The sequence below is a fragment of the Octopus bimaculoides genome, chromosome 2 (assembly GCF_046866305.1).
Source record: "Octopus bimaculoides isolate indiv1 chromosome 2, ASM4686630v1, whole genome shotgun sequence".
Classification (NCBI taxonomy): domain Eukaryota; kingdom Metazoa; phylum Mollusca; class Cephalopoda; order Octopoda; family Octopodidae; genus Octopus; species Octopus bimaculoides.
In genome coordinates, this window is record NC_142929.1 from 71,038,506 (window position 1) to 71,065,105 (window position 26,600).

Sequence of the window (26,600 nt, forward strand, 5' to 3'; positions counted from 1 at the left end):
TTTAAAAAAAAAATCTCCTTTGTATTTAAAAATTTTCACAAAGACTTTCAAATATATAAAAAGTGCAATTCACTAATTTTTATGTGAAATTCTATGAGAATTATTGCAATTTAAGAAACTAGGTACAGGCAAGAAGTTCTAGGTTGATCCGAGATTCAGTGTTACCTCATCAACTTCAATACTAAGGTAAATGAGATACATTCCAGTTCAATATGATATTGTAATAGAAATAACAAACAGCAACACATTTTAGTAATTAAAAACAAAAACACTCTTTTAATAACTGGATATCTAGTGAGTGTGTAAAAACTATATACATAGTATCAAGAAAGAGACAGTGGTATAATGGCATAATCTAAGCAATCAAGACATTATTCAATCTCAACTTGAGCACCAACAGCTTCTAAGGCAGCTTTAATTTTTTCAGCTTCTTCTTTGGGAATATCGGATTCAATGGTTTGAGGAGCTGCTTCAACAAATTTCTTGGCCTACAAGAACAGGAGAATAGAGAAAAAGATTAATTTTTTTTCCAAAACACAGCAAAGTGTGAGAAACAATTAACATTGGTCCATGAATTTGGTGGCTGTGTGGTCAAGAAATTTGGGGTTCAGTTCCACTGTGTGGCACCTTGGGCAAGTGTTCTCTACTATAGGCCATTTTAAACCCAAATTGAAGGCGGTTGTGAGGTTTATCTTTTTTTAGTGACAGGCAGATAGTCATGGGTCCATCCTTGTTTCTCCAGGTCTCAGACCAATGTATTGGCTCAACCTACTTCTTATAGGCCCTGATGGGTTACATGAAGTATGTGCAATTTTTTACTGTAACATAGCAGTATAGCATCATATACATTTGATGCTGTGATATAGCAACGATGTATTAAGAATGCGCCGTACTATAATCTTCTTATAATGGGCGTTATGTCCACCTGTCTGTCTATGCCCTCTTCACAGTCAAACAGCTGGATCAATGGTCACAATGTTTTTCAGGATTATGAAGGAGGTAATCAGGAAGGTTTTGAGTGAAAAATGTGAAAAAAGCATGATTATTTAGTGGATACTGAGTTTTGTATTAATAAATTACCTTTGATTTTTTTTTTTTTTTTTTTTTGTTAAAATTCTGGCCATGAGGATTAACTCTGGATTTCCCCACCATATAGTTCGTGAATTAAGAGGGTTTAGATTTGCGATACTATCCCTGTATTTTCCATTGGAGATGGGCAGGTTTGTTATCTTACTATAATGGGTGTTATGTCTGTCTGTCTATCTCTTTGTTCCCTCTTCACTGCCAGATGGCTGGACCATTGGTTACAATATTTTTTGGGGATTACAAAGACAGTCATCAGGAAGGTTCTTAACATTAAAAAATCAGAAGGTATGACTTTCGTGGATATTGATTTTTGTAATTGATTAAGCACCTTCACATTTTTATTAAAAATTCACTGACCATGTGCAACTCTGGATTTTCATTGAAGCAAGACTTTCGAACATTGGGCCTCACCGAGGCGATGACTACTGACCGAGACCTTTGGAAATGTGCTGTGCGTGAGAAGACCCGGCAAGCCAAGTGAGATCGTTGCCAGTGCCCCTGGACTGGCTCTTGAGCGGGTGGCACACAAGATGTACCATCCTGAGCGTGACCGTTGCCAGTACCGCCTGACTGGCCTTGTAGGGTTTTCGAGCGAGATTGTTGCCAGTGCCCCTGAACTGTCTCTTGTGCGGGTGGCACATAAAAGACACCATTTCGAGCGTGGCCGTTTTCGTGCGGGTGACACGTAAAAGCACCCACTACACTCTCTGAGTGGTTGGCGTTAGGAAGGGCATCCAGCTGTAGAAACTCTGCCAAATTAGATTGGAGCCTGGTGTAGCCATCCGGTTGCACCAGTCCTCAGTCAAATCGTCCAACACATGCTAGCATGGAAAGCGGACGTTAAACGATGATGATGATGATACGAAGAGGATCGCGAGGACAGTTAATAGCAAAAATAAAATGGAAAAAGTGTGTGTGATTATTTAGTGGTCTTGAAGTGTGTCAGTCTTGAGCAGGATTCGAAACAGCTAATCGAAGCAGCTGTTGTTTACATCTCAGTTTTGTCAAAATAACCCATGGTACCAGAACATCCAGACATTATTCACATAGAACAGTGAGTCTTAGTTTGATTTTTTGCAACCCTAAAGATTCCGCGTGTGCATTCACAGCCAACAAGGCACAGGGCCAAACTTTAGATAGTACAGGTATATTTTTACCCACTCTGATGTTTACCATGGCCAGTTATACATCGCTATGAGTAGAGCAACGGACTCCGGTAATTCGAAAATTAGTGTCAACCAAACAGAAAATATTGTCTACAAAGAAGTTTTGTAGACAATATTGATATTATTGAAAGGAATATGATTCATAATTTAAATAAGGAAATTCGTTAACTTTGAATGTATAAGAGTATAAACAAGTATACAACAAGTAAAATAAAAGTATATCTAAATAACATTTTTTTCTTTATACTTTTTATGTAATGGTTGAAGGAAGCTCTGGCTTTTGTTAGGAGTGGTCCACATAACCATTCATGATACAGAGGCTGGGAGTCTATTTCAGCTCGGGAGTGAATTGTCATCACATCATATAGCTGCAATAGAATGCTGTATCACCAACAATAATGTGATTTCTATAAGACATCACCCAGTAATCTATCAACTCCATTTACACATACATACTGCTGTTATGACTTCCCTCCCTCATTTTATGCCTCCATTGTAGAGAAGTAGATTTGTTAGTCAATATAATAGCAATGTAAGAGAGAAGCATTGTATTGTACATTTAACAGTAATTTAAAAGATAAGTATTATACTGTTTCCACCACTCAGAGCATTGCTGTATTATACATGTTGGCACTCCGTCGCTTACGACGTCGAGGGTTCCAGTTGATCCGATCAACGGAACAGCCTGCTCGTGAAATTAACGTGCAAGTGGCTGAGCACTCCACAGACATGTGTACCCTTAACGTAGTTCTCGGGGAAATTCAGCGTGACACAGTGTGACAAGGCTGACCCATTGAATTACAGACACAACAGAAACAGGAAGTAAGAGTGAGAGAAAGCTGTGGTGAAAGAGTACAGCAGGGTTCGCCACCACCCCCTGCCGGAGCCTCGTGGAGCTTTAGGTGTTTTCGCTCAATAAACACTCACAACGCCCGGTCTGGGAATTGAAACCGCGAGTCCGCTGCCCTAACCACTGGGCTATTGCGCCTCCACTGTATTATACATATATTGTACAGAACTATATTACTCTTAAGCAGTAGGACCAATTAAGAACGAAATTTATCATATTCAGTGAATTAAATCCAAGGACTAACCTGTACAAGATTAAAACCCGACATTAAATTCTTTATTTCTTTGATAACTGGTATCTTTTTAGCAGCATCAAATGATACTAATTTCACAGAGAAGATTGTTTGTTCTTGTTTTAAAGGAGCTTCTTCAGTATCCTCTGTCTGAAAAGTCAAAAGAATAAAATAAATGTAAACTTTACTCAACAGAAAGTTCAATAAGTAGGATATACATGTATCTGAAAGTATAAGTAATACTAGCTTAGATCTTTAACTTACAATATCTGTTGAAAATGATTGAAGACAACAACTCCATTACAAAACAGAAAGGAATGATAGAGGAATGGATTAGAGTTTTCCTTCCTTGTTCCCTTCAAAAGGAATACAAACCAAGTTACACAGTCCTGCATGAGGATGCATTGGTCAGGCAGTCTTGAAACACATGATATGACACAGATTGTACTAACTTTGTCTACATTCATTTCAAGTGTGATATTGAGCATTTCAGGATTAGCTGAGCAATGCAGTCCCATATGCTGCTGTGTCATACAGCACCTTACATTAAGAGTCAAATTTGTCAACATCATTATCACCACAATTATCAGCTTAATAATTAAAAACATCTGTAGCAATTAAAACTGTGGTGTGATATAGGGGAATTGATGGATAGCAATGAATAAAATTAGGAAACAATAATTTTGTTGGTTGGTAGTTAGTTAGTCAGACAACCACTAACTAAACACAAATTGAACTTACCGAAGACGGTGCAGCAGCAGCAACAGGCATTGCTGACATCATGGGAGTGTCTTTGATATTCAAAGTTTTCTGTAGATGAGAAGAAAGAAAAAGAAAATTAATCCTTTAGCATTCAGATTACTCTTTCAAACGAAATGTGTATTTATCCACATTGTTTTGAATTAATTGTGCATTATCTTGTAGCTTAAGGATTTCGATGTGGTTATTTAGAGAATGACATTATAGCATAGGTGCAAGGGGCAGATCTGGTCCATTTGAACAAAAAACAGGTAGGATATTTGGGCCAGATATGGCAGGTTTAAATGTTTCTCTGCTAACTTTTTACACAGTAATTTATAGAATTAAATACAAAAATTACTCAACATTATAATTAGTCTGTTTATCAGTATTAGTAATCCTTAAGGACTTCTCATATGAACCCACTTGGGAAATGCTGATGTCAATCAAAGATTTGTTGAAAGGTAACGAGATCATAATTTGTCATAGTATTTTTAGAAGAGACTTCACAGGCATAATTACAAAGATTAGAATACAGTAAAATGCACTGATTTTTCTGTATAAGGCATGGCTGTATAGTGAGGAGGAAGTTTGCTTTCCAACCATGTGGTTTTGAATTCAGTTCCACTGCATGGCATTTTGGGCAACTGTCTTCTACTACAGCCCTCACTTCACCAAAGCTTTGTGAATAGATTTGGTAGATGGAAAATGATAGAAGCTTGTCATATATGTATGTGTGCACGTGCATGTGTGAGTGTGTGTTGATGTCTCCTTGCCTTGACATTGTGCTAGTTAAAAAAGAGCATCACCATCATGTAAGCGGTGTCTGTTTTCAATCTTCAGGGAAACATGTCCAGCCTTAGGCAAGTATTACTTTGCTTGGGAAAATGTAATTGTTGGCAACAAGATGGGCTCTAACTGTAGAAAATCTGCCTTGGAAAAGTAGATGTTGAAAAAACAATGATGATTCACTCTTTATTAATAAGATAAAATAAAGTTTGCATCCATTATAATTCTTCTTTTTTGGCCACGGCAGGAATATGGTTAAAAAAAATTTAACCTTTTTGATATCAACCAGCCTTAGATTGTATCTGGGTCTGATATACAAACTTACTGTTTTATATTGATCTAAGTTACAACCCTTCATTGAAATTTCATACTAATTTATGTTCCAAAGACCAGTTTAATAATGTCAAAATTATTTTACTAAATTCTTCATTGTTTCATATTAACTGAAACAAGCAGTATAATTCAACAGAAATTTGCTAATACCATCATAAACTTAATTAAACTACCTTAATGGTAATTTGTCAATTTTCAACCCTTAACCCTCACTGTATGAATTAAATTTTATCCAGTGATGTAACACACTAATCATATGCAAATCAGTTCTCACAACTTTCTACTGGTCAGTAAAAATAGCATGTTTGTACAATATCCTATGAAATGTGGAGAATTCTGGAAAGTACTCCACTATTAAAAACAAGTTAACTTGGCTTTTGTGTCATCGAGTGTATATGCACAAAACTGAGCATATTTAGCTCCAGCATAATAAAGGTTAATGGTTCCACCCTCTCCCTATAAGAAATACTACTTTAGAATATGGCAAGTAGAATTAGTAGAGCATGCAATATTTGGTTATGTCCCTTCACGGTCCAGGTTCAAAACTCACTCTAGTTCACATTACCCTTCATCTTTCTGAAGTCAATAATACATAAGTAATGGATTTGATATCACTGACTACAATACCTTTAAAGATGGATTCCCAATAGACCTACCGTTCTGTCAACAGAAACACACAACACATGTCCTGGCAGGTGAATGATGAGAGAATGCATATGCATGTGTGTGTGTGTGTGTGTGTGTGTGTGTGTGAATGAATGCGAGAAGAGATGAGGACAAAATAGGCAACTCTCTATTTAACAATATTTTATACATATTTTTACATATAACTATTACATGTTTGTTCACTTTTGTTTCTGCATCCATTTTACTATATCATGGGTTAGATGAATATATTATTGAAAGATTGCTTCACATCTGGATGTCCTAGTCACTAACCCTTCTAGTCCTTGTCTTTCAAGTATGGGATAACATACCTTTGAGAGCACAAAGATAAAGATACAGGCATGACTATGTGGTTAAGAAGCTCACTTTGCAATTGCATGGTTTCAGGTTCAATCCTATTGTGCAGCATCTTGGGGTAGTGTCTTCTAACTATAGTCCCGAGCCACCCAATGCGTGGTGAATGAACTTGGTAGATGGAAACTGTATGAAAGCCTGTTATGTGTGTGTGTGTGTCTTTGTGTATGTCTTTGTCCTCTCCATTACTTGACAACTCATGTAGTTTCTTTACATTCCCATAACTCAGCAGTTCAGCAAAAGACACCAACAAAATAAGTACTGGACTTTATAAGAAACAAACAAAAATATTGGAGTCAATGACTGAAATAAGTAAAAGATAAAAAATTGGCAAAAAACAAAACAAAAAACCAATTAACAAACCTTTAATAATTCATTCAAATCTGAAACTTCTAAAAGGGTCAAAGCTCCAATTTCATCGACTAGTTTTTGAATTTTAGGAGAATATTCTTTAGTAGTATCTTCAACATGTGGTCCTACAGCAAGAGCTTCATTTTGACATGATGATGTAGTAGAGAAGAAAGATCTAGTGGTGACTTTGTAGTAGTTAGTGGGATCATTCTGGCATCTGTTGTCATGCCATCGCTGTATTACTGGGTGAACTCTGTCAGAGAAGAGATATGGATGGAGGTTAGCAAAAAATTCCTTAAAAAATTAAGGAATTGTAAAAAATTTATAGCAGCATGAATGAGAAAAGCACCAATTTTAATATTATTTCTTTTTTTAACCCTTTAGCATTCAGATTATTCTGTCAAATGTAATATTTATTTATTGACATTGTTTTGTATCATTCATGCATTATCTTGTAGCTATGAGATTTCAATGTGATGGCTTGTTTTTAGACTGACATTGTAGGATAGGTGTAAGAGGCCAGATCCAGCCAGTTTAAACGTAAACCAGGTAGAATATTTGAGCCTGAAACGTCTGGTTTGAATGTTAAAGGGTTAAGGATAAGAAGTTGGTAGCTGTTAAATCACCATCATCATCAGCATCATTTTAATGTCCACTTTTCTATGCTCACATGGGTTGGAAGGAATCTGCTGAGGCAGACTGTCTATGCCTGGATACCTTTCCTGCCACCAAATCTCAACCCGTTTCCAAGCAGGTAAAGATTCCCCCATGACCAGACATGCTTTCACTGAAGATTGGACACAAAGGACATTGCTTGCATGACAGTGTCACTAGTTTACAACTATCACATGATATCAAAGCAAGGAGACTAACACACACACACACACACCAATGGGCTTCTTTTAGTTTCCATCTATAAAAACCACTCACAAGGCTTTGATCAGCCTGGGACTATAGATGGTACCACATAGTTGGTACTGGGGATGCCAACTTACCACACAGCCATGCTCCAAAAAGTATTAGGTGATGGTAGTTAATCTGATTGAACCAAGGAAATTTTGTTCCCATAAGTTTTTCAAATTGCTGATTATTATCTGTACTCACAACTTCTAACAAAAACGTTACGATTTTTTTTTTATGAATGAGTAGGATTTGAATGCAGAATATACAAAGCCAGAACAGATGCTATAAGATGTTCTGTCTGATGCTATGAGAATTCCTCTAATCAAATATAACTCTGGACTGATATTTCCGTGCTGGCATGGGGCTGGATGATTTGACAGGATCAGGCAAGACACAGTGCTGTGTTGAGCTCCACAGTTAGCTTTGGCATGGTTTTTATGGCTGGATGCCTTTCCTAATGCCCACCACTTTACAGTGTGTAGTGGGTGTTGTGTTTTTTTTCTATTTTCGCACTAACAGACAGCAGTAAGGTATTAGAGGCATTTCCCCCCATCAATGCAAGGAAAAGACTGTGTGAATTGGTAGTAAAAGATAAGTAAAGGAAAATTTGAACTGTGGATGGCAACCAAATTATGGCTTGTTATACAGAACTAAAGTTTTGTTTTTACAGATGAAATTACCTAGATTAGAGACTTGCAAGAAAAAAGTACTTTTAGCGCTGCTGAATTAAGTTAATTAACATAACCAATCTATCATCGTCATCATCATCATCATCATCATAAGCAACAACCTCTGGACATTACTGTCTTGAGTCTGAGGACTCATAAGACCAGTTACCCAGTTTCCACGGCACATAAATGACAGATCACCAAGATCTGTCATAGGGTTATTCATTTACAGCTGAGTGGAATGGAATAATGTGAAGTGAAATGTTTTGCTCAAGAATACAATGCATTATCTGGTTCAGGAATCAGAATCCCAACCATGCAGTCATGAGTGTAACACCCTAATCACACCTTCACCTAACTAATCTATGCCAGCTTATAAAAGCTGAATTAGCAAAGAAATTAAGTAATGCTTCATAACCTATTAAGGGTTTTTCTTTTTGATATGGTTTGTTACGAAGTCAGTTGTCTCCATGTATTTATATAACAAACAGTTAAGTGAAGTTTTTATTTTTAATAATTGCAGTGTGGAAGGTATTTTTAAATGGCTTATAAACACCTTCCACACTGCAATTGTTTTTGTTTCAGCACACGATCTCAGATCAGGTCACTTGCTATGCAAGTACATCTCCGTAATTATTTTTAATAATTTACTCAAAACAAGGAAGGAGGCACCGTCAATGTTTGTAGGGCCATCAGAGATTAGTGAGATTGATGCAATTAACCCTTAAACAGCAGACATGAATTAATGCTTCATTAGAGAACAGTGGACATTATCAATTGATGTACATCTGTACAATGCAGGAATCTCAAATGAATTTATGTTCATGCTGGATGCAAAAGAAAGTGAATATTTTACGGTACTTTTTGATAATGAGATTGTAAATTGTTGTGCAAAAGTGTAACAGTTATTATAGTTTTTATATTTAAAGTGAAAATAAGTATAAAAATTACCCTTAAGAAAAAGAGATATTTTTATCCCCACTTAAAAGTGGATGATGTATTAAAACATAGAACCTCTTGAGGACTCGATGTGCATATAAGCAATCATATTTATATCACTAGCAGAAGATAATCATCCACTACTGTCGCTGGAACTGCCAGATCAGATGATCTTGGCCTCCCTTGGCCTTGTCAATGGCAGATGTCCATGGTTAGACATAGCGGCAATTCCCCTGTCAGCAATATACAAGAAATCTCAGTGTCTATTCTGGTACTGGTGTTGCAAATAGCCATTGGGCTTATTAATAAATAATTAAAAGTAACAGAAGCAGTATTAATATCAACAGGTAACATTTATCCCCACTTAAAAGCAGATGTTGTGTTAGAACACTGCCATAGTTACCACGAGGGAGCCTCTCATATGGACTTGTGATGCATATAAGTACTCATGTTTATATCATAAGCAGGAGATAATTGTCTGTCACTAGAACTGCACGATCACATAATTTCTGCCTTCCTTAGCCTTGTCGATGGCAGACATCCATGGTGAGAGATAGCAATAATTTGTGATCTGGCAGTTCTGGTGGTGGTAGCAGATGATTATTTACCACTAGCGATATAAACACGGGCACTATCATGCTATTAGCTGTCAGAAGTGAAAGTGCTCACTGCCTGCTAGTGAAGTATCTGTCTGTCTGCCTGCTTGTTGCTGGCCTGTCGATTCTTTGGCTACTGACAGCTAATACTAGCAACAGGCAGGCAGACAGGCAGATACTTCACTAGCAGTGAGCACTTTCACTTCTGACAGCTAATAGCATGACAGTGCCTAAACACGCGTGCTTATATGCACTACAAGTCCATATGAGAAGTTCTCTCATGGTAAATAACGCAGCACTCTGTAGACTAATACAACATCCACTTTTAAGCTGAGATAAATATTACTTTTTGGTATTAATACTGCTTCTGTCGCTATAAGATATATTTTGCCCGTTTGGCATACACGTTCATGCAACCCTTTCCCACCGTTTAAGGGTTAATACTCAGTTTAAACATGTTCCTCGAAGTTCCATACCCCACGAAGAAGGAAAAAGGTACTGAAGGAATGGGAGCAAAAAATTTTAAAATAGAAAAGAAATATTAAAAAAATCAGAATCGTTATTTTTTTACATGGAAAAAAAACATAGGAATACAATGAGGTATGGGACTTCGAGGGACACTTGAAAAACTCCGCCACCATGTGCAGGAAAAACCTATGTAAGGAGAGGATTCCAGACGGCAACAGTTCTGAGAAGAAAATATTGAGATAAAAGTTCAAGAGCGAGATCTACGAGATTAAGGGACAATCAAGCGATAATGAGTATAGATGGGGTAAGAAACTTAAATTGGGTCACTATTATGTGTTCGTAAATATTTAACATAGATCAAATTATGCATTTTCAGATATACAGCAACAGTTCTGTTAATATTTTGCCGCTAATGCTTTACCAATGAAAAGTATGCATAATCTTATAATACTGGAATATTCGATCTAACCAAGGTTAGATCGAAGTTTAGACTTTTAATAATTATATCAATCAAGCAAGGCATTAGTTTAAATTTTTAAAATCATGACTTTCGCAAATGTCCTAAATGAATAGCATTCATATATATATATATATATATATATATATATATATATATATATATATATATATATATATATATATATATATACATACACACACATGGTTTTAGATATATAGATGAAGTTGACAGTCATCAGCCGTAAACCATAAAAGGCACATGTAAATACTATGACCTTCAGAACAAAAAAGAAGGAAAGAAAAAGGTAACACGTTTGGAAGTTAAAGACAGAATGAAGGTGAGCGAGCAAGTCCTAGACACTTCTCCCTAGGCCAACAATATTCATATATGTCATACATACCAGAGAATGTTAAAGGCAGGTTAATTGCCATTCCCTTTTTCTATTACATCATACCAAACATCAATATATTTTAATCAGGGATCACACGTTAAGGAACAAAAATGGGCCTTGGAATTATCTATAACCATCATATATATATATATATATATATATATAATGTGTGTGTGTGTGTGTGCACAGCTTTAAAATAGCTCTATTCTAATAATTTAACAAAAGATCATGGTAATATCTTAAGTTTAATTTTTGTAATATCAAGCACAAGACAATAACAAATAACAGGCTATTTATAATAGTAGCAATTCATATCAAGGAATATATATATATACACACTTCGTTTTGTATTTAGTTTGTAAGGTTCTTTATGTGAATTCGTGTGTTAAAACAAATTTTGTTGTTTTAGGAGAGTCATTACACACACACACAAACAACTTTATAATTTTTACAAGTTAGTGTTTCCCAATGATGGCATCACCAAATAATATTACATAATTTATGACACTATAACTTGATTTCCTTTTCAGAAAGATATTCATTTTAATTTTATCGTAGTTCGAAGCACTTTAGTCATGTAAATCCGAATATTTTGCGGTGCCCTTAAGCTTTTTTTTAAACAAAAACTTTACAGAGAAAGAATGTATTATGCTATACTAAAGGTTGCTTCAGTTAAAGATAATATTAGTTATTTAATACATGTATACATAACCTGGACTAAGGCGTGAAATACGAAAAATCGTAGACAGCTTTAAAAATACATATTTAAGAGCAAAAATCGTCTATGTATCTATGTGTGTTGACCTTATTAATTAACATCGTGTCTTAGGCGAGTTCTAATTGCTACTTTAGAAAATACAAAGGTAGTTACGAATAAGGTTTATAACGGAATATACCTTCTGCAATAATGGGTAGTCCTTTTAGATAAATGTGATATAAAACGAGTTAAGGCCATGATTAATTACAATTAGCCGGCCACAGATATATGTGTCCTCTACCACTGCCAGGAGCACATGTGTAATGTCGACCGGAACTGTTGGCAGAAACGACGAACTCGTTCATTCATTGGTGGAAACTTGTTATGATGTTTTCATGCTTACAAACACACGCATACACGCATACGGAGAAACGTATATATACAAGCACATACATGTGTGTGTATCATCATCATCATCATCGTCATTTAACGTCTACTTTTCCATGCTCGCACGGGTCAGACGGAATTTTGTTGAGGCAGATTCCCTACAGCTGGCTGCCCTTCCTGTCACCGACCTTCACCTCTTTCCAAGAAAAGTAATATCCCCACCCTATCCTTAGACATATCATAAAAGGTTACTCTTTCACTCTTTTACTTGTTTCAGTCATTTGACTGCGGCCATGCTGGAGCACCGCCTTTAGTCGAGCAAATCGACCCCAGGACTTATTCTTTGTAAGCCTAGTACTTATTCTATCGATCTCTTTTTGCCGAACCGCTAAGTTACGGGGACGTAAACACACCACAATCGGTTGTCAAGCGATGGTGGGGGGGGGACAAACACAAACACACATACATACATATATATATATATATATATATATATATATATATATATATATATATATATATATATATGCATATATACAACGGGCTTCTTTCAGTTTCCGTCTACCAAATCCACTCACAAGGCTTTGGTCGGCCCAAGGCTATAGTAGAAGACACTTGCCCAAGGTGCCACGCAGTGGGACTGAACCAGGTACCATGTGGTTGGTAAGCAAGCTATTTACCACACAGTCACTCCTGCGCCTTGAATAATATCACTTTTATGACTGATACTCATTTACAACCATCACATGATGTTTAGACAAGGTACACACATACACAAACGCGCACACACACACACACACACACACACCCGCACACACACACACACACACACACACACACACTCACACACACATTACGATCAGCTTCTTTCAGTTTCTGTCTGCCAAATCTATTCACAATACTTTGGTTGGCCAAGGCCTATAGCAGAAGGCACTGTCGCAAGGTACTGTACAGCAAAACCAAACTCAAGACCACATGGTTGGGAAGCAAGCTAATAATGATGGTACATATATAGTATCTTCTACTATGGCTCTGGGCCACCCAAAACCTTGTGAGTGAATTTGGTAGACACAAACTTGAAAAAAGCCATCATTATGATGATGATGATCATCATTATCATCATCTTCATCACCATCATCATCTTTTAATGTCTGTTTTCCATACTAGCCCAGATGGTTTGACAGGATCTGACTGGTATGAGGACAGCATTGTAGATCAGTATCTGTTTTGACATTGTTTCAACTGCTGGATGCACTTCCTGACACTAGCCACTTTACTGAGTGTTCTGGGTGCATTTTTTATGGCACCAGCACTAATAAGGTCACTTGCGAGACTAAAATCCCCTACAACTGAGTGAGGCTACAGTAGAGAAGTTGACAGTTCTATGCTATGGGATGAATGAGAAGTTAATGTATGAAAGAGGACAGAACAGAATGGGTTTCTTGCTGTAGAGAAGCTGCTATATGTCTTCTCACATTATAGAAAAGTTGGTAGGAATAACTGGAGTAGAGCCAGAAAGAAAAAAAAAATAGTGGTGATGGGATGTCAAAGTGAACTCTCAAGGTAAGTAGAAGTGGGGACAGAACATGGACTGTGGGTGGGTAGAAGTTGTAAAAGTATATACAAGAGGGTGATAGAGGGTCAGAGTTGGGGAATGAGTGAGGCGATGAACATAATGAATGAAAAACAAGGGATAGGGATGATAAATATATGTTAGAGTTAGTAATTCCTTCATTAGTTCTTCGGTAAGTTCGGTGAAATTTGTGCTTCGCTGAAGAGGTCAGAATAAAACCAAAACGTATCCAGAGTTGTTTTCCGTACTTCCAGAAATAATGTAAATAGTATGGAGCTAATTTTGCTTTTTTTTTTAATCCTCCCCTGCATTAACATTTCCAATTAGATATTTGCTGCTATCTACATGAAATCTGTTTACATTTACTTCACTATGACAAATTCGTGTCGAGTAGTTGAAAACAACCCAGAATACGCATGCGTAGTAAATCATCACCATTCTATAGCATGGCGGCTGTTTTCAAACAACATACTCTTTCATTTATGGCATAAGTTTTCGCTGGGTTGCTCTAAATCAACACAGACATGCCTGAAGAACGTTATTTGATTGTTGTTTCCATACTGGCAGGTAATATCTTCATTGTAAATTACTACTTTTTCCTTCCTTAATGGTTTCTAACTCGGTTAAGTGGTTGAAAGTTTATTATTTTGGGGCTTGACCGGATCCATTTGTAGTTTTGTCATGTCTGGTCTCGTTCCGTGATTGTTATTTAGAATCGCTATAGCAATAGCATTATAAAACTATATAGATAGATATATGACTATATAATACTGAAGCCGGTTTTATAAATGAAAATATAACTACAATGTTAGTTAATTAAGAAATCAAGTAATTTAAACAACGACTAAACTCTCAATAAGTTCTTTTTATCAAAATTTTGACATATCAGGAACTTGTTTTGGAAACGTGACCGTTCCTATGTTAAATTGTCATGAATGGACAAGTTGATTATATATATAGTTGTTCTATATTAATAACCATGTTTTTTCCAGTTGTAATTTAGTTATGTTTTCATAGATACCAGCCCAATGTTAATTAATTTCTTGAAATTGATATAAAACGTCAATGTTGTAATATAAACAATTCAATGTTTATAATACAGAGTAGTGCTCGGATTGCTCACGTTCTTTGTAAAAGTAAATGAATTTTTACTGATATACTGAGAGATGTGTATTTATAGGGTTACTGTTTAAATTTTCCCAATTCTACTCTTATAAATTCACTATATAGATATGTTAGTGATTTAACCAGAAATATGGACACTTCGATTTCAAAAACAGCGAATTAAATAAACCACTAAATATAATTATATGTAGCAATTTGAGAAAATCGTTGCCTTTTCCTCTCATTATCGGAAGCATAAATATTTTAGTTATTCAAACGCAATTTCTACATAGTTTGTAATAGGGTTCTGTTTGCGATTCTTCACTTGTCTCTATAATGCTCGTCCCAAGTTTCGCCTTTTACCTTACAGTTCTGCTAATATTTTTTTATATGAAAATAATACCATCTTAGGTATTATTTTTTATATAAAAGATATTTTCCGTTGTGTTCAATATATTAAGCTTTAGTTTTACTCTTAAAAGCCCAACAAAATCGTATCAAAACAGTTCAATATCTTCTAAATCAGTGGTCTTCAACCGGGGCCCATATGACCCTTGGGGGTTCATATAAGATTTTACTGTTAGAATTTGTGCAATAAATTGGTTATACTTCTTCAAGACACAAAATATTTTAACAATTTTTAAAATACAATTTCTAATAATATTTAATTATAAAAATGCAATTAGATTTTTTAAACATTGAATGGCTATAAGGGTCCACCTGAATAAAATAGGAATCGAAGGGGTCTATAGGCAAAAAATGGTTAACCACTGTTCTAAATTCTAACCACATATTACATTTTCACTCGTCATGAGTCATCCACTATATGTTTTTTAGCAACAAAATCGCCTCTCCTGTTTTTATCAATCAATGTATTTGATCCTCGGCTTTGACTTAAATTTTTACTATCACCATATCAATGTATGTATGTATGTATGGATGGATGGATGGATGCTTGCATGTTATTTCATATGCCAAAAGATAATATTTGTTATCAAAGGTAACATGGTTCATTGGTTTATACCCACTATGTTATCTTTGGAGAGTTTTTGAATACCTGTTCCCTGAAGTCCTATATCTCATGAGAAAGGAAGAAAGCAGATTTCCTCCTTCATTTTCTCTAGTATTTTCTGTATTCCACAGAACAGAAATTACAACTGTGAAAAAAATTTTTACCAAACATTTCAATGTTTTTTTTTTTACATTCCTGCCTCCACCTTCCATACCATTTTGTGTAAGCTATAAAATTTTGAGAGTTAGCTATTCCAAAACTCCACCACTGTCTTTACTTACATTTTCAAGGCAAGCTCCGTCACATATATAACAAAACTATGATAGTTTATTTGAGAATATTACAATAAAGATTTAGAACAATTCAGTGAAACAGAACAATTTACCAAAGTAAAAAGAAAATGGTGAAAGAAATCAATAAAGAAAAAACAAACAAACGGAATATAAATAAATAAACAAAATAAGTGGCATGCACACTCCTTTAGTTATACATCATACCAAGAGACACCAGTATTCTTTTCTAAAAAAAATTAGAGGCAAATACATGGCACTACCATGTTGTGGAGACTGAGGTACTGGAACAGCCAAGCTCTCTCTCTCCTGAGCTTCAGTGAGATGGGGGCACTATCAAACCCTTTCTTTGTAAGTGGTTTCCTTGAATGTCTTAAAAATCACAGGTTGTAAAATGTAATTTTACTAACTGATAACAGTATTTCATAACCAAACTTAACACTTTCACCCCTTGAATAGAAAAGTAGTTGGTCATGTTTAGTATGTGGCTCAATTTGACAAAGTTTCCATTAGGTGTTTAGTGTATCAATTTTGTGCATTGATTACAAAGTATTGAAGTTCCTATGATTCCTTCTTTGTACAAAATGAGACCACTTCTCTACTGTATCCTGCTACTAGTTAATATTTATTTCTTCTTCATCATTATCATCATATGCCTACTATCTATCCTTGGGTTATCACAGTCCAAGTCATTTCCTATTTGGAGTTACTGCCCATCTTGCATGGATTAGATGACCACATTTTGTTCATACATTTCTGCCCTTCCTACCATCAATCACTACACAGAGTGCACTGTGTTTGTTCTTGTCATTGCCACAGAGAGTTTGTCATGATCTCCACAAGACTAAAGATTCATCTCTACCGTATGCTGTCTCTAATCATTTGCTAACCACTTTACAAAGCGTAGTGGGTTTAGTCTTATTGTAGCACCAAAGATGTTGTCATATTCTCAACAAGATTAAATGTTTGTCTCTACTCTATGCTAACCTACTCCCACCCTCTCTCCACATCTCCTAACTACTATACACTGTGTACTGGAATTCTTTTCATCCATATAAAACTGAATTTTTGGATATGATATTTCATCTTATCAATCAATTTGATATTTCATCTTATCAATCTGAAAACTTCTGCAACAGTTTCTAATTAATTTATTTTCTTACATAAGCCAATCTATGATATACTTAGTATTGTATCTTAATACTATAGTCACTACATAATGAGACCTCCATTTGTGAAATTTATTTCTTATTGTATTTTACAGAGTACAATAAAAAAAATTGATCTTATAAATTGAGTGCTTCAAGAAGCTTATATTACTAAAAACCTAACTTATTACCAATCTCTTATTAGGTCAGACTAAAAGGGTTTTTTGAATTTTGATTAACATTTTACTTCTTCCATATTAATTTATTATGTTATGTGGTTTGACACAAAGTTATCAGTTATTTAGAATAATATGTACAACAGACTTTTCATGTAGGGGTTGGTATTAGGAAAGGCATCCAACTACAGAAACCAAGTAAAAAATGAAACTCACAAGTACAAGGTGGTCTTCTATCCCACCTAGATAAGTGGTGCCCTTGAATATCATCATCATCATCATCATCATCGTTTAACATCCGCTTTCCATGCTAGCATGGGTTGGACGATTTGACTGAGGACTGGTGAAACCAGATGGCTACACCAGGCTACAATCTGATTTGGCAGAGTTTCTACAGCTGGATGCCCTTCCTAACGCCAACCACTCAGAGAGTGTAGTGGGTGCTTTTACGTGTCACCCGCACGAAGGCCAGTCAGGCGGTACTGGCAACGGCCACACTCAAAATGGTGTATTTTATGTGCCACCCGCACAAGAGCCAGTCCAGGGGGATGAAACAAAATACATACAGTAGTATTACGTTGCTTCTCTTTATATTTAATGTAACTGTGTAAATGTGACAAGATATTTGGATCTCAAATGGTTTTTTGTTTGAAGAACTATCTGTGAAATTTATAGCTGGTTAACTCTGTTGAATGTAGGTAATTACCAGACTCAACTAAAACTGTGTTGATCCATCCAACCCAGGCCAGTAAGGAAACAATGTAAAATGATGATGTTGATGATAATGATGATTTCTTATGTTTTCATACTCTTAAGGATTCTGCTATAAAGTTGAGACTATTGCATAGTTTTTATGTGGAATTAATAACTGGGGAAAAAAAAATTGTTTTTAAGATTATTTTTATTACAAGATTCTAATATTATATATCTTTTTTTCCATCAGGTCGGAATTTCCCCAAAAGGCCCCACCATAAATTGATAATAGATGCTAAATTTGATGGCGAACTTCTCTCGACTGATCCTGTTAATCATACTAACAAGCCAAACATAACACAAGAGTTGGCATGGCAATTAAGCAAAAAAGGGCTTCAGCAACATCGCTTACACCGCAGTTCCATGAAAATTCAGTGTTATGCTTATGATACCCAAAGTACAGTGAAGGAGATGATTGGCTATGTTCTGCTTGATTTTCGAGCTGCTACCATGAAGCAGGTTTGTAAAAAGAATTAAATAAATGTAATTTTTTTGTCATATAGAAATTTTATATCTGAAATTAAATGTTAGGTATAGGTGTGAACGTGTGGTTAGAAGTTTGCTTCCCAACCACATGACTCTAGGTTCATCCTACTGTGTAGTACCATGGGCAAGTGTCTTCTACTGTAGCCTTGAGCCAATTAAAGTGCTGTGAGTGGATTTGGTAGATGGAAACTGAAAGAAGTCTGTCATATGTGTCGTTCTTTGTGTCTGTGTTTGTCTCCCACCACTGCTTGACAACTGGTGTTGGTGTGTTTACATCCCTATAACTTAGTGGTTTTGCTAAAGAGACTGATAGAATAAGTACCTGGCTTTAAAAATAAGTATTGGGGTTGATTAGTTTGACTAAAATTCTTCAGGGTACTGCCCTAGTATGACCATACTAAAATGACCGAAACAAGTAAACAATAGAAATTAATTTTTTTAACACAATTTTTTTTTTTTTGCTTGTAAATCATTCTTCAAAATTCCATTTACCATAGAACAAATGCTCATTCTTTATTATCACTATCTTCTCTTTTCTACAACGTGTTGTAAATATGTAAATTTTAATGCAACTTTTATGAGTTACTTTCCTTGTATCATAAGGAAATTTCTCTGTCTTTTAGATAATTTTATTTTAACCATTTAGCATTTAAACCAGCCATATCTGGCCCAAATATGCTACCTGTCTTATGTTCAAACAGGCCAGATCTAGCTTTTCACACTTGCCTTACAATATTATTCTAAAAATAAACACTCACTTCATTGAAATTTCAAAGATTTTTGCAAGATTTTTCAATTAACTTAAAGTAAACTATGAAACTTTTTTAAAAATACTCTTGGTGTTATTTTTTTTTTCAGGCATCAAAATGGTATCCTCTATTTCACTGCAAATATATGAAATCCAAACCTGAACTCCAACTTGGTCTCTACCTTGATAATGATGTGGATGAAGGCAAAAAGCTTGAAGAGATGCAAACAAGTATTCTTGACATTCTCTTTTATTAATTTATTCATGAAAGGATGGGTGATGGTTAGTGGCTGAAGCAATGGAAAATAAATACTCACCACTAACTACACCTCTACCTGTGCTCACCATTCACTGCATTCACCTCTGTCCTCATCTCTGTTCATCTGCTAATCTTCTCTTACACTCTTGTAAACTTACCTACCCACTTACTCTATCTGTCTTCTATTTATCTTATATTCACCTTCCTGTAACTTCATGCTATGCCCTAACAAATCATCATCACCATCTCTCTTTGTATCTCTTCTACAACCAGACACCTCTTCCTAGCCCTCTATCAGACTTTAGTCTCTCACCAACTGGTATAAAGCCATCGCCTTGATACTACAACTCTACTCAATTGTGAGGTCTTTCCTTGTGAGTTACTCAGTGATTTCACTTGTGCCAGTGTATTCTTTTAAGTGGTTAGCATGTGGGAAAACAATTAACTATATTTCCTTGTAGTGTAAATAATTATCTGGCTTTACCAGAAATTCATTTATGTGACTGAGGAATTTAACAGAGCAAATTATGTAGAATAACTTTACATTAAGGAGTGGAAATACAATTTCCTGTAATTTAGATTGCCAAGGCATCCAGCCACGAAAAACATGTCAAAGCAGACATTGGAGCTTGGCATAGTCCTTTGGCTCACCAGCACCTGCCAAACCATCCTACTGTTGCTAGCATGAAAAACAGATGTTTAGCAATGATGATAATGATAATCAACCTAAGTGTTCTTAGTTATTTTAATTGCATCCCACAACAGCTAGTTGGTGAAGTTCCTTTTTCTTATACATTATCACTTGTAATGGAATTTTCTGTTTTGGAGAAAGAGAGAGCATAAGCACATGTGTATGTGATGTTGGCAGTAATATAAAGTATTATATCCTCATTTCACATCTGCTTTTGTTGGATGTTGTTCATTTCCAGGTTGTCAGTCTTCTGCCGAAAGCGTGTCTGACCATTGGGAAATAATACTACCTTACTATGGAAACAAATGAGGGCTGGTGACAGGAAGAGCATTTGGCCATAAAAAAATCTGCCTCAACTAATCCTGTCTGATCCATGCAAGCATGAAAAAGAGGACTTTAAAATGATGATGCCAATTGTGTACATTTGAAAGAGTAAAAGACATGATCTGAAATATGCTTGTGACTACTTGTATTTATATTCATAATTAAATTATTGTATCATTTTGTTTATTACAGATCTAACAGCCAATCTACGTCCTATTTTAGATGAAACTGGTAGTTTCTATCAAATTGGCCCAGTTGATTGTTGTCAGGATATATTCATTCTAGCTGTCACCATTGTTTATGCATCTAACCTTGCATTGGTAAGCTGCTACTACTATTACTACTACTGTCTAAAACTTTATTGTTATAGATACAAATAAGATTGTAATTTATTTTGAAACACAGAGATGCTGTTAGAAAATAAATTATTTTATTTGTGTCTATATACACATTTTGGGGTTTATAAAAAAAAATGTTAGTTTGTTTATATTTATATACATGTGATTGCACATTTAGCATTAAAAGCATCTAAAAACTGGTTTAATTCGTTGGTGGACAGTTTAATTTAATGATAAAGCACTTGGCTGAAGTCTTGGCTTTGAGTCCCGTGGTTGTTGACAAATTTTTCTGCTTTATAAGGGTAATTTACCCAATGTTTCTGCTGTTCTAATGGCATCTCTAGGTTTGAAAATAAATTATCTTATTTGTATCGTTGCCAGTGCCGCTGGACTGGCTCCCGTGCAGGTGGCACGTAGAAAACACCTTTTTGAGCGTGGCCATTGCCAGTACCGTGTGACTGGCCCTCGTGCCGGTGGCACGTAAAAGTACCCACTACACTCTCAGAGTGGTTGGCGTTAGGAAGGGCATGCAGCTGTAGAAACTCTGCCAGATCAGATTGGAGCCTGGTGCAGCCTTCTGGCTTGCCAGTCCTCAGTCAAATCGTCCTACCCATGCTAGCATGGAAAGCGGATGTTAAACGATGATGATGATGATGATGTATCTATATGCACATTTTGGTGCTTATGAAAAAACAAATGTTTGTTTGCATTTACTATTATGTTTCAAAAGAATTGTCTTGTCTTTCTTCCAATGTTTATTTTCCTTCAAATTTCTCACAGGCATGGCAGTGTGGTTGTGGAGGCGCACATGGCTTAGTGGTTAGGGTGTTGGACTCGTGATCGTAAGATTGTGGTTTTGATTCCTGGACCAGGCAATGTGTTGTATTCTTAAGCAAAATACTTCATTTCATTCGGCTGGTAAAAATGTGCAATCCTATCTTTAAGGTAGGACCAAAGCATGCCCACAGTCTAATGATAAACAAGTCAAAAAAAAAAAAAAAAAGAGATATAAAGTATGTGTGTGTGTGTGATGATATCATTTGATAGTTGTAAACGAGTGTTACTGTCTTACAAGCAGTGTTATCTACGTCCAATCTTCCATGAAACCATGTCTGGTCATGGGAAAACATCTTGCTTGGAAACAAGTGAGGATTGGCAATAGGAAAGGGCATCTGATCATAAAAAATCTACCTCAGCAAATTCTGATCTGATCCATGGAAAAGTGGATGTCAAAAAAACAATGACGATGATGTTAAGATTTGAATCAAATGCTTTTGTCAGTTTAGTCACTTAAATAATAAAATAACCTGTGATGCGTAAACCCTAAATTGATTCGTTTATTTTTTTTTTTACTTTTTTTGTATATTTTGTTATTTTTCTGCATACTTTATATACATTTGGAAACACATCTGTTTTATTTACTTTTTTAATTTTTTAATTTTTGCTAAAAGTTGATCCCTGCGTCCATCCCTCTACCCGATAATTCCAGTGGATACAGTTTTTATTATTCCTTATTTGGAAATAATGTCTGCAGTGAGACCTTCACTGATTTGATCAACCCAAAATTTGTGCCTGAGAGAGCATCTGTGAAGATCCGAAGCAATCTAGATGTTTTATGTCTCTTCTTTGCAAATCAACCTGGCATCCAGGTAAGTCATAGATCAGTGGTTAACATTGGTTTATAGTTTCTTAAATTGGTTAATATATCTTTTAAAGCAGTGGTTCTAAACCATTTTTTACCTATGGACTCCTTTGGTTACTATTTATTCTGGTGGGCCCCCATAGCCATTTGATGTATAAAAACTAGTCTTATAGATACTGCTTTCAAAATTCCTATTTTGTTTTTCACATATTGACTTGCGTAGGTTTGCAACAGCACTCTCTGAGAGAACATGTTTCAGTGGCTGGAAACATGTTAAACTATGTAAAACATTTGTGGTGTGATGGAGGAAAAAGACAACAAGAAGCAAAAGGACAGAGTGAAACGTTGGACCTTACCTTGTCGACCGCAGCGGAGTACACGATCGCTCTTGATCAAAACACGTCTTTCTCGTAACCTGTCTGTTTTCTGACTGATGCACGTGCTGGCCTTCGACCGCGTGTGGCCAACTTCCGGTCTGACCCTTCCGGTCTGGCTTCACTTCTGTTTGCCTCATCCCTCTCCACCGACAACACACAGCTCATCACAGCCCATAACACCACAACATTAGAGAAAGAGACCTAGTTGTTTCTTGCAATAAATACATCTAAGGGCAAAATTTTTTGCATGAACCTTTAAAGTACTACTGTGGATTTCCAATTTACTATTTGCTTGCATGGCCCCAACAGAATTTTATATGGAGTCCCAGGAGTCACATGAGCACTGGTTGAGAACCACTGCAAGGCATTAGGAAAGGCATCCAGCTGTAGAAACCATGCCAAAGCAGACGTTGAAGTTCAATGCAGTCTTCTGACCTGTCAAATCCTGTCAAGCCATCTAGCCCATAGGTTTTTAGTAATATAAGCTTCTTGAAGCACTCAGCATGGAAGACATGTTAAAAGATGACAACGGCTGTGATGATCTTTCAAAGCTAAAATATGGTAGCAAGTTGGTAGTCAGGTAGTCATTAGTGTTGGATAGAATACCTTGCAGTATTTGTCCCAACTCCCTATGCTCTGAATTCAAATCCCACCAAAGTCAACGTTACCTTTCATCCTTTAGGAGGCAAATTAAAAAATACCAATCTGAGGCAGTGGATTGGTAGAATTGTTAGAGCATTGGATTAAATGCTTTGTGGTGTCTCTTCTGGCTAAAAAAAAAAGCCTCCAACAAATGTATATTTTTCAAAAGATATGGATAGCACATTTGAAGTTTGAACTGATTCTATTAAAAATTGATGCATTATCAGGTGAGAATTGTTAATTACGTTTATTTCTAGAGTTAACATTTAAATAACAGCGAGAGGACATCTAGGAGTCACTACCTAGGTAGTCTTTGAGCTCTTAGAGAACGAAATGGTCTGAGACACTTGTTTGACAGTTCTTCCTCTGAAGATTTCTCCTGCTGTCTGCCTGCCCCATAACGATTTTCTTCTCACTGTTTCTTTTGTGATTCTGTTTCAGGTTCATTTTTGTTGTGAGGATATATCGTTTGGACATTGTGAAGTACCTTTAAATACTTTACTGAAACCAGGCAGCACTGAAATCTTCATGCGACCAGTTGTTTTAGAGGGTGATTACACGGTGAGGTTAAAATACAATTTCTTTGCAGTTCTGCCTGTCTACCATAGTTAATAACTAAATAATGTAATATATATATATATATTTGGCAATTTACCTCAATGTGTTGTCTATCTACTGCAAGATGGACGACCGATGAGAGTTAAGTCCCTTCCTCAAAGATATAACGAAGAATATCGGTGAGAGGATATGAACTGTGAATCTTTGTTTGGCCAGTAAATTAATATCTCTCAGATTCAGAGAGTTGTTACTGTCATGGCTAAGTGGTTAAGAGGTTTGCTTCACAACCATGATGTTTCAGGTTCGATCCCACTACATGGTATTTTGGGCCAGTGCACTTAACCTTGCCTAGGGTTGACCCAAGTCTTAAAAGTGAATTTGGGCAGACTTAAAATGTATAGAAGCTTGTTGGATGGACTGTTTAAAAGATTAATCTATATTTTTATTTCTTTAATATTTATAATTATAATAAATATTAGCACATTTCCTTGCATCTTTTATTTGCTTCAGTTATTGGACTGTGATGAAGCTGGGGCACTGCCTTGAAGGGTTCTAGTTGAACTGATTGACCCCAGTACTTATTTTTGATGTCTGGTTTTCTGTCAGTCTCTTTTTGTCGAACCACTAAGTTATGGGGGTGTAAGCAAACCAATACTGGTTGTTAAGCAGTGAGGGTGTGTGACAAACAAAGACACATATCCACACGTGCACACACATGTATATATATGTATATGTATGTGTGTGTGTGTGTGTATATATATATATATATATATATATATATATATATATATATATATATATATATATATATATGTATGTGTGTGTGTGTGTGTATATATATATATATATATATATATATATATATATGATGATGATACATACGCACACACAGTATCTCACACAAGTATGTACACCCCTAAAAGTTTTCTGTTACTCTGATAATATCGAAGGAAATCACAAACGAAATTTATGTTCAATAAAATATATTGTACATGCAAACATTATGCAAATTTAGAACATAAAACAATTGAACGAAATATTAATTTTCAAATGTTACAAAAATATGTACACCCTAAAGGAAATTTGTTATATTCAGTATTTTATCCACTTTTTTTTTTACTAAATTCAGATATTGCTGATAATTTCAATTCTGATAAATTATTTCTCCTGGCATTTTTGCACCGGTCCTTGTTATTGCATCTGCAGGATTTCTGATTTTTATACCGTGGTAAAAATCTTCAGAAGTACAAAGCTACTGGATGGCTAAGCAATAAACATCATCCAGGTTGCCCTTGTAATTTTAACTGCACGTAATATTCACCACATCCAATGTTGCATGATGGATGACAGGCATCGTACCACTTCATCTTTGGCTTGAGAAATGTTTTCTGTTAGTGGAAAGAGTGTATCCACCTGAATAGTTCACTGAAGTTTGAACCAATGTGGTCTTCATGGGCACATTCCTCATAGGAAGCCTCTCCTCACTACCAGGCATAAACCAAGTTGTCTTTCTTTTGCCAATACCTATGTGAGTAAGGGGAAGGAGTTTTGGAATAAAATTCTTTTTTCCGACAAGACTAAAATCAACTTGTTTGTGTTAGATGGTATTAAACAACTATGGCAATGACCAGGTGAAGATAATAGCAACAAATGCATCGTACCTACCATGAAACACGGCAGCAGAAGTGTTATGCTTTGAGAATGCATGAGTGTGGCTGGTATGGCAGGACTCACATTTATTGAGAGAACAATGGATTCAAGGCTTTATTGTGACATATTGCAGGAAACAATGTTGAAAAGCATCAAGGAACTAGAAAGACATTCCATATTCCAACATGATAATGACCCTAAACACACTTCAAAGATGATGACTAAGTTTTTATCAGATAAATAGGTAAAAGTATTGCCTTGGCCTACAATGTCACCTGATTTAAATCCAATAGAACATCTGTGAAATGTTTTGAGAAGGAAGGTCGAGGAGGAAAAACCTCACAATGTGACGCAGTTGAAAGACATCATTCAGGATGAATGGAAATTGATTTCATTGGTTATATGCAGAAATTTAGTTGACTCTATGGCCAGAAAACTTAATACAGTCATTGAAAACAAGGGCGGTCACAGCAAATATTGAATATAGCAAATAATCGTTTAGGGTGTACATATTTTTGTATCGTTTGAAAATTAATATTTCGTTCATATCTTTGAAAATGTTTATTGTTTTGTGTTCCAAATTTGTATAATGTTTGCATGTATAATATTTTTATTGAGTATAAATTTTGTTTGATTTCCTTCGATATTATCAGAGTAACAGCAATTTTCCTAAAATTTTTTAGGGGTGTACATACTTGTGTGAGATACTGTGTGTGTGTATGTGTGTGTATATATATATATATATATATATATAT

General features: G+C 35.7%; 2 protein-coding genes across 3 annotated transcripts in view; one reads left to right on the plus strand and one right to left on the minus strand.

The window, feature by feature from the left end:
* Positions 1–247: 247 nt before the first annotated feature.
* On the minus strand, positions 248–12,055 carry LOC106875334 (large ribosomal subunit protein bL12m). The gene is made up of 5 exons (XM_014923427.3): positions 11,887–12,055; positions 6,578–6,818; positions 4,076–4,144; positions 3,347–3,484; positions 248–488 (listed from the first exon to the last, which is right to left on the minus strand). The coding sequence occupies exons 1-5, from the start codon at positions 11,943–11,945 to the stop codon at positions 372–374; spliced, it is 624 nt and encodes a 207-aa protein (XP_014778913.1). The 5' UTR covers positions 11,946–12,055; the 3' UTR covers positions 248–371.
* A 2,004-nt stretch (positions 12,056–14,059) lies between these two features.
* The window catches only part of LOC106875327 (centrosomal protein of 120 kDa), a 48,310-nt gene continuing 35,769 nt past the window's right edge, over positions 14,060–26,600 (plus strand). For both annotated transcript variants that reach the window (XM_089346980.1, XM_089346981.1), the window contains exons 1-6: positions 14,060–14,214; positions 18,321–18,589; positions 19,475–19,595; positions 20,831–20,958; positions 22,428–22,625; positions 24,079–24,198. In XM_089346980.1, coding sequence (XP_089203106.1) covers positions 14,172–14,214; positions 18,321–18,589; positions 19,475–19,595; positions 20,831–20,958; positions 22,428–22,625; positions 24,079–24,198 — 879 coding nt within the window. In that variant the 5' untranslated portion in view covers positions 14,060–14,171. The remainder of the gene's footprint in view (positions 14,215–18,320; positions 18,590–19,474; positions 19,596–20,830; positions 20,959–22,427; positions 22,626–24,078; positions 24,199–26,600) is intronic.

Bases quoted from the DNA above. Each gene is read 5' to 3' on its own strand.
- LOC106875334 (XM_014923427.3), bottom strand. From the start codon at position 11,945: ATGGCCTTAACTCGTTTTATATCACATTTATCTAAAAGGACTACCCAT. The intron at 3,485-4,075 runs GTAAGTTCAATT...TTGACTTTTCAG, and splicing joins CTGCTGCTGCACCGTCTTCG to ACAGAGGATACTGAAGAAGC. The intron at 489-3,346 runs GTTAGTCCTTGG...CTGTTCTTGTAG, and splicing joins CGGGTTTTAATCTTGTACAG to GCCAAGAAATTTGTTGAAGC.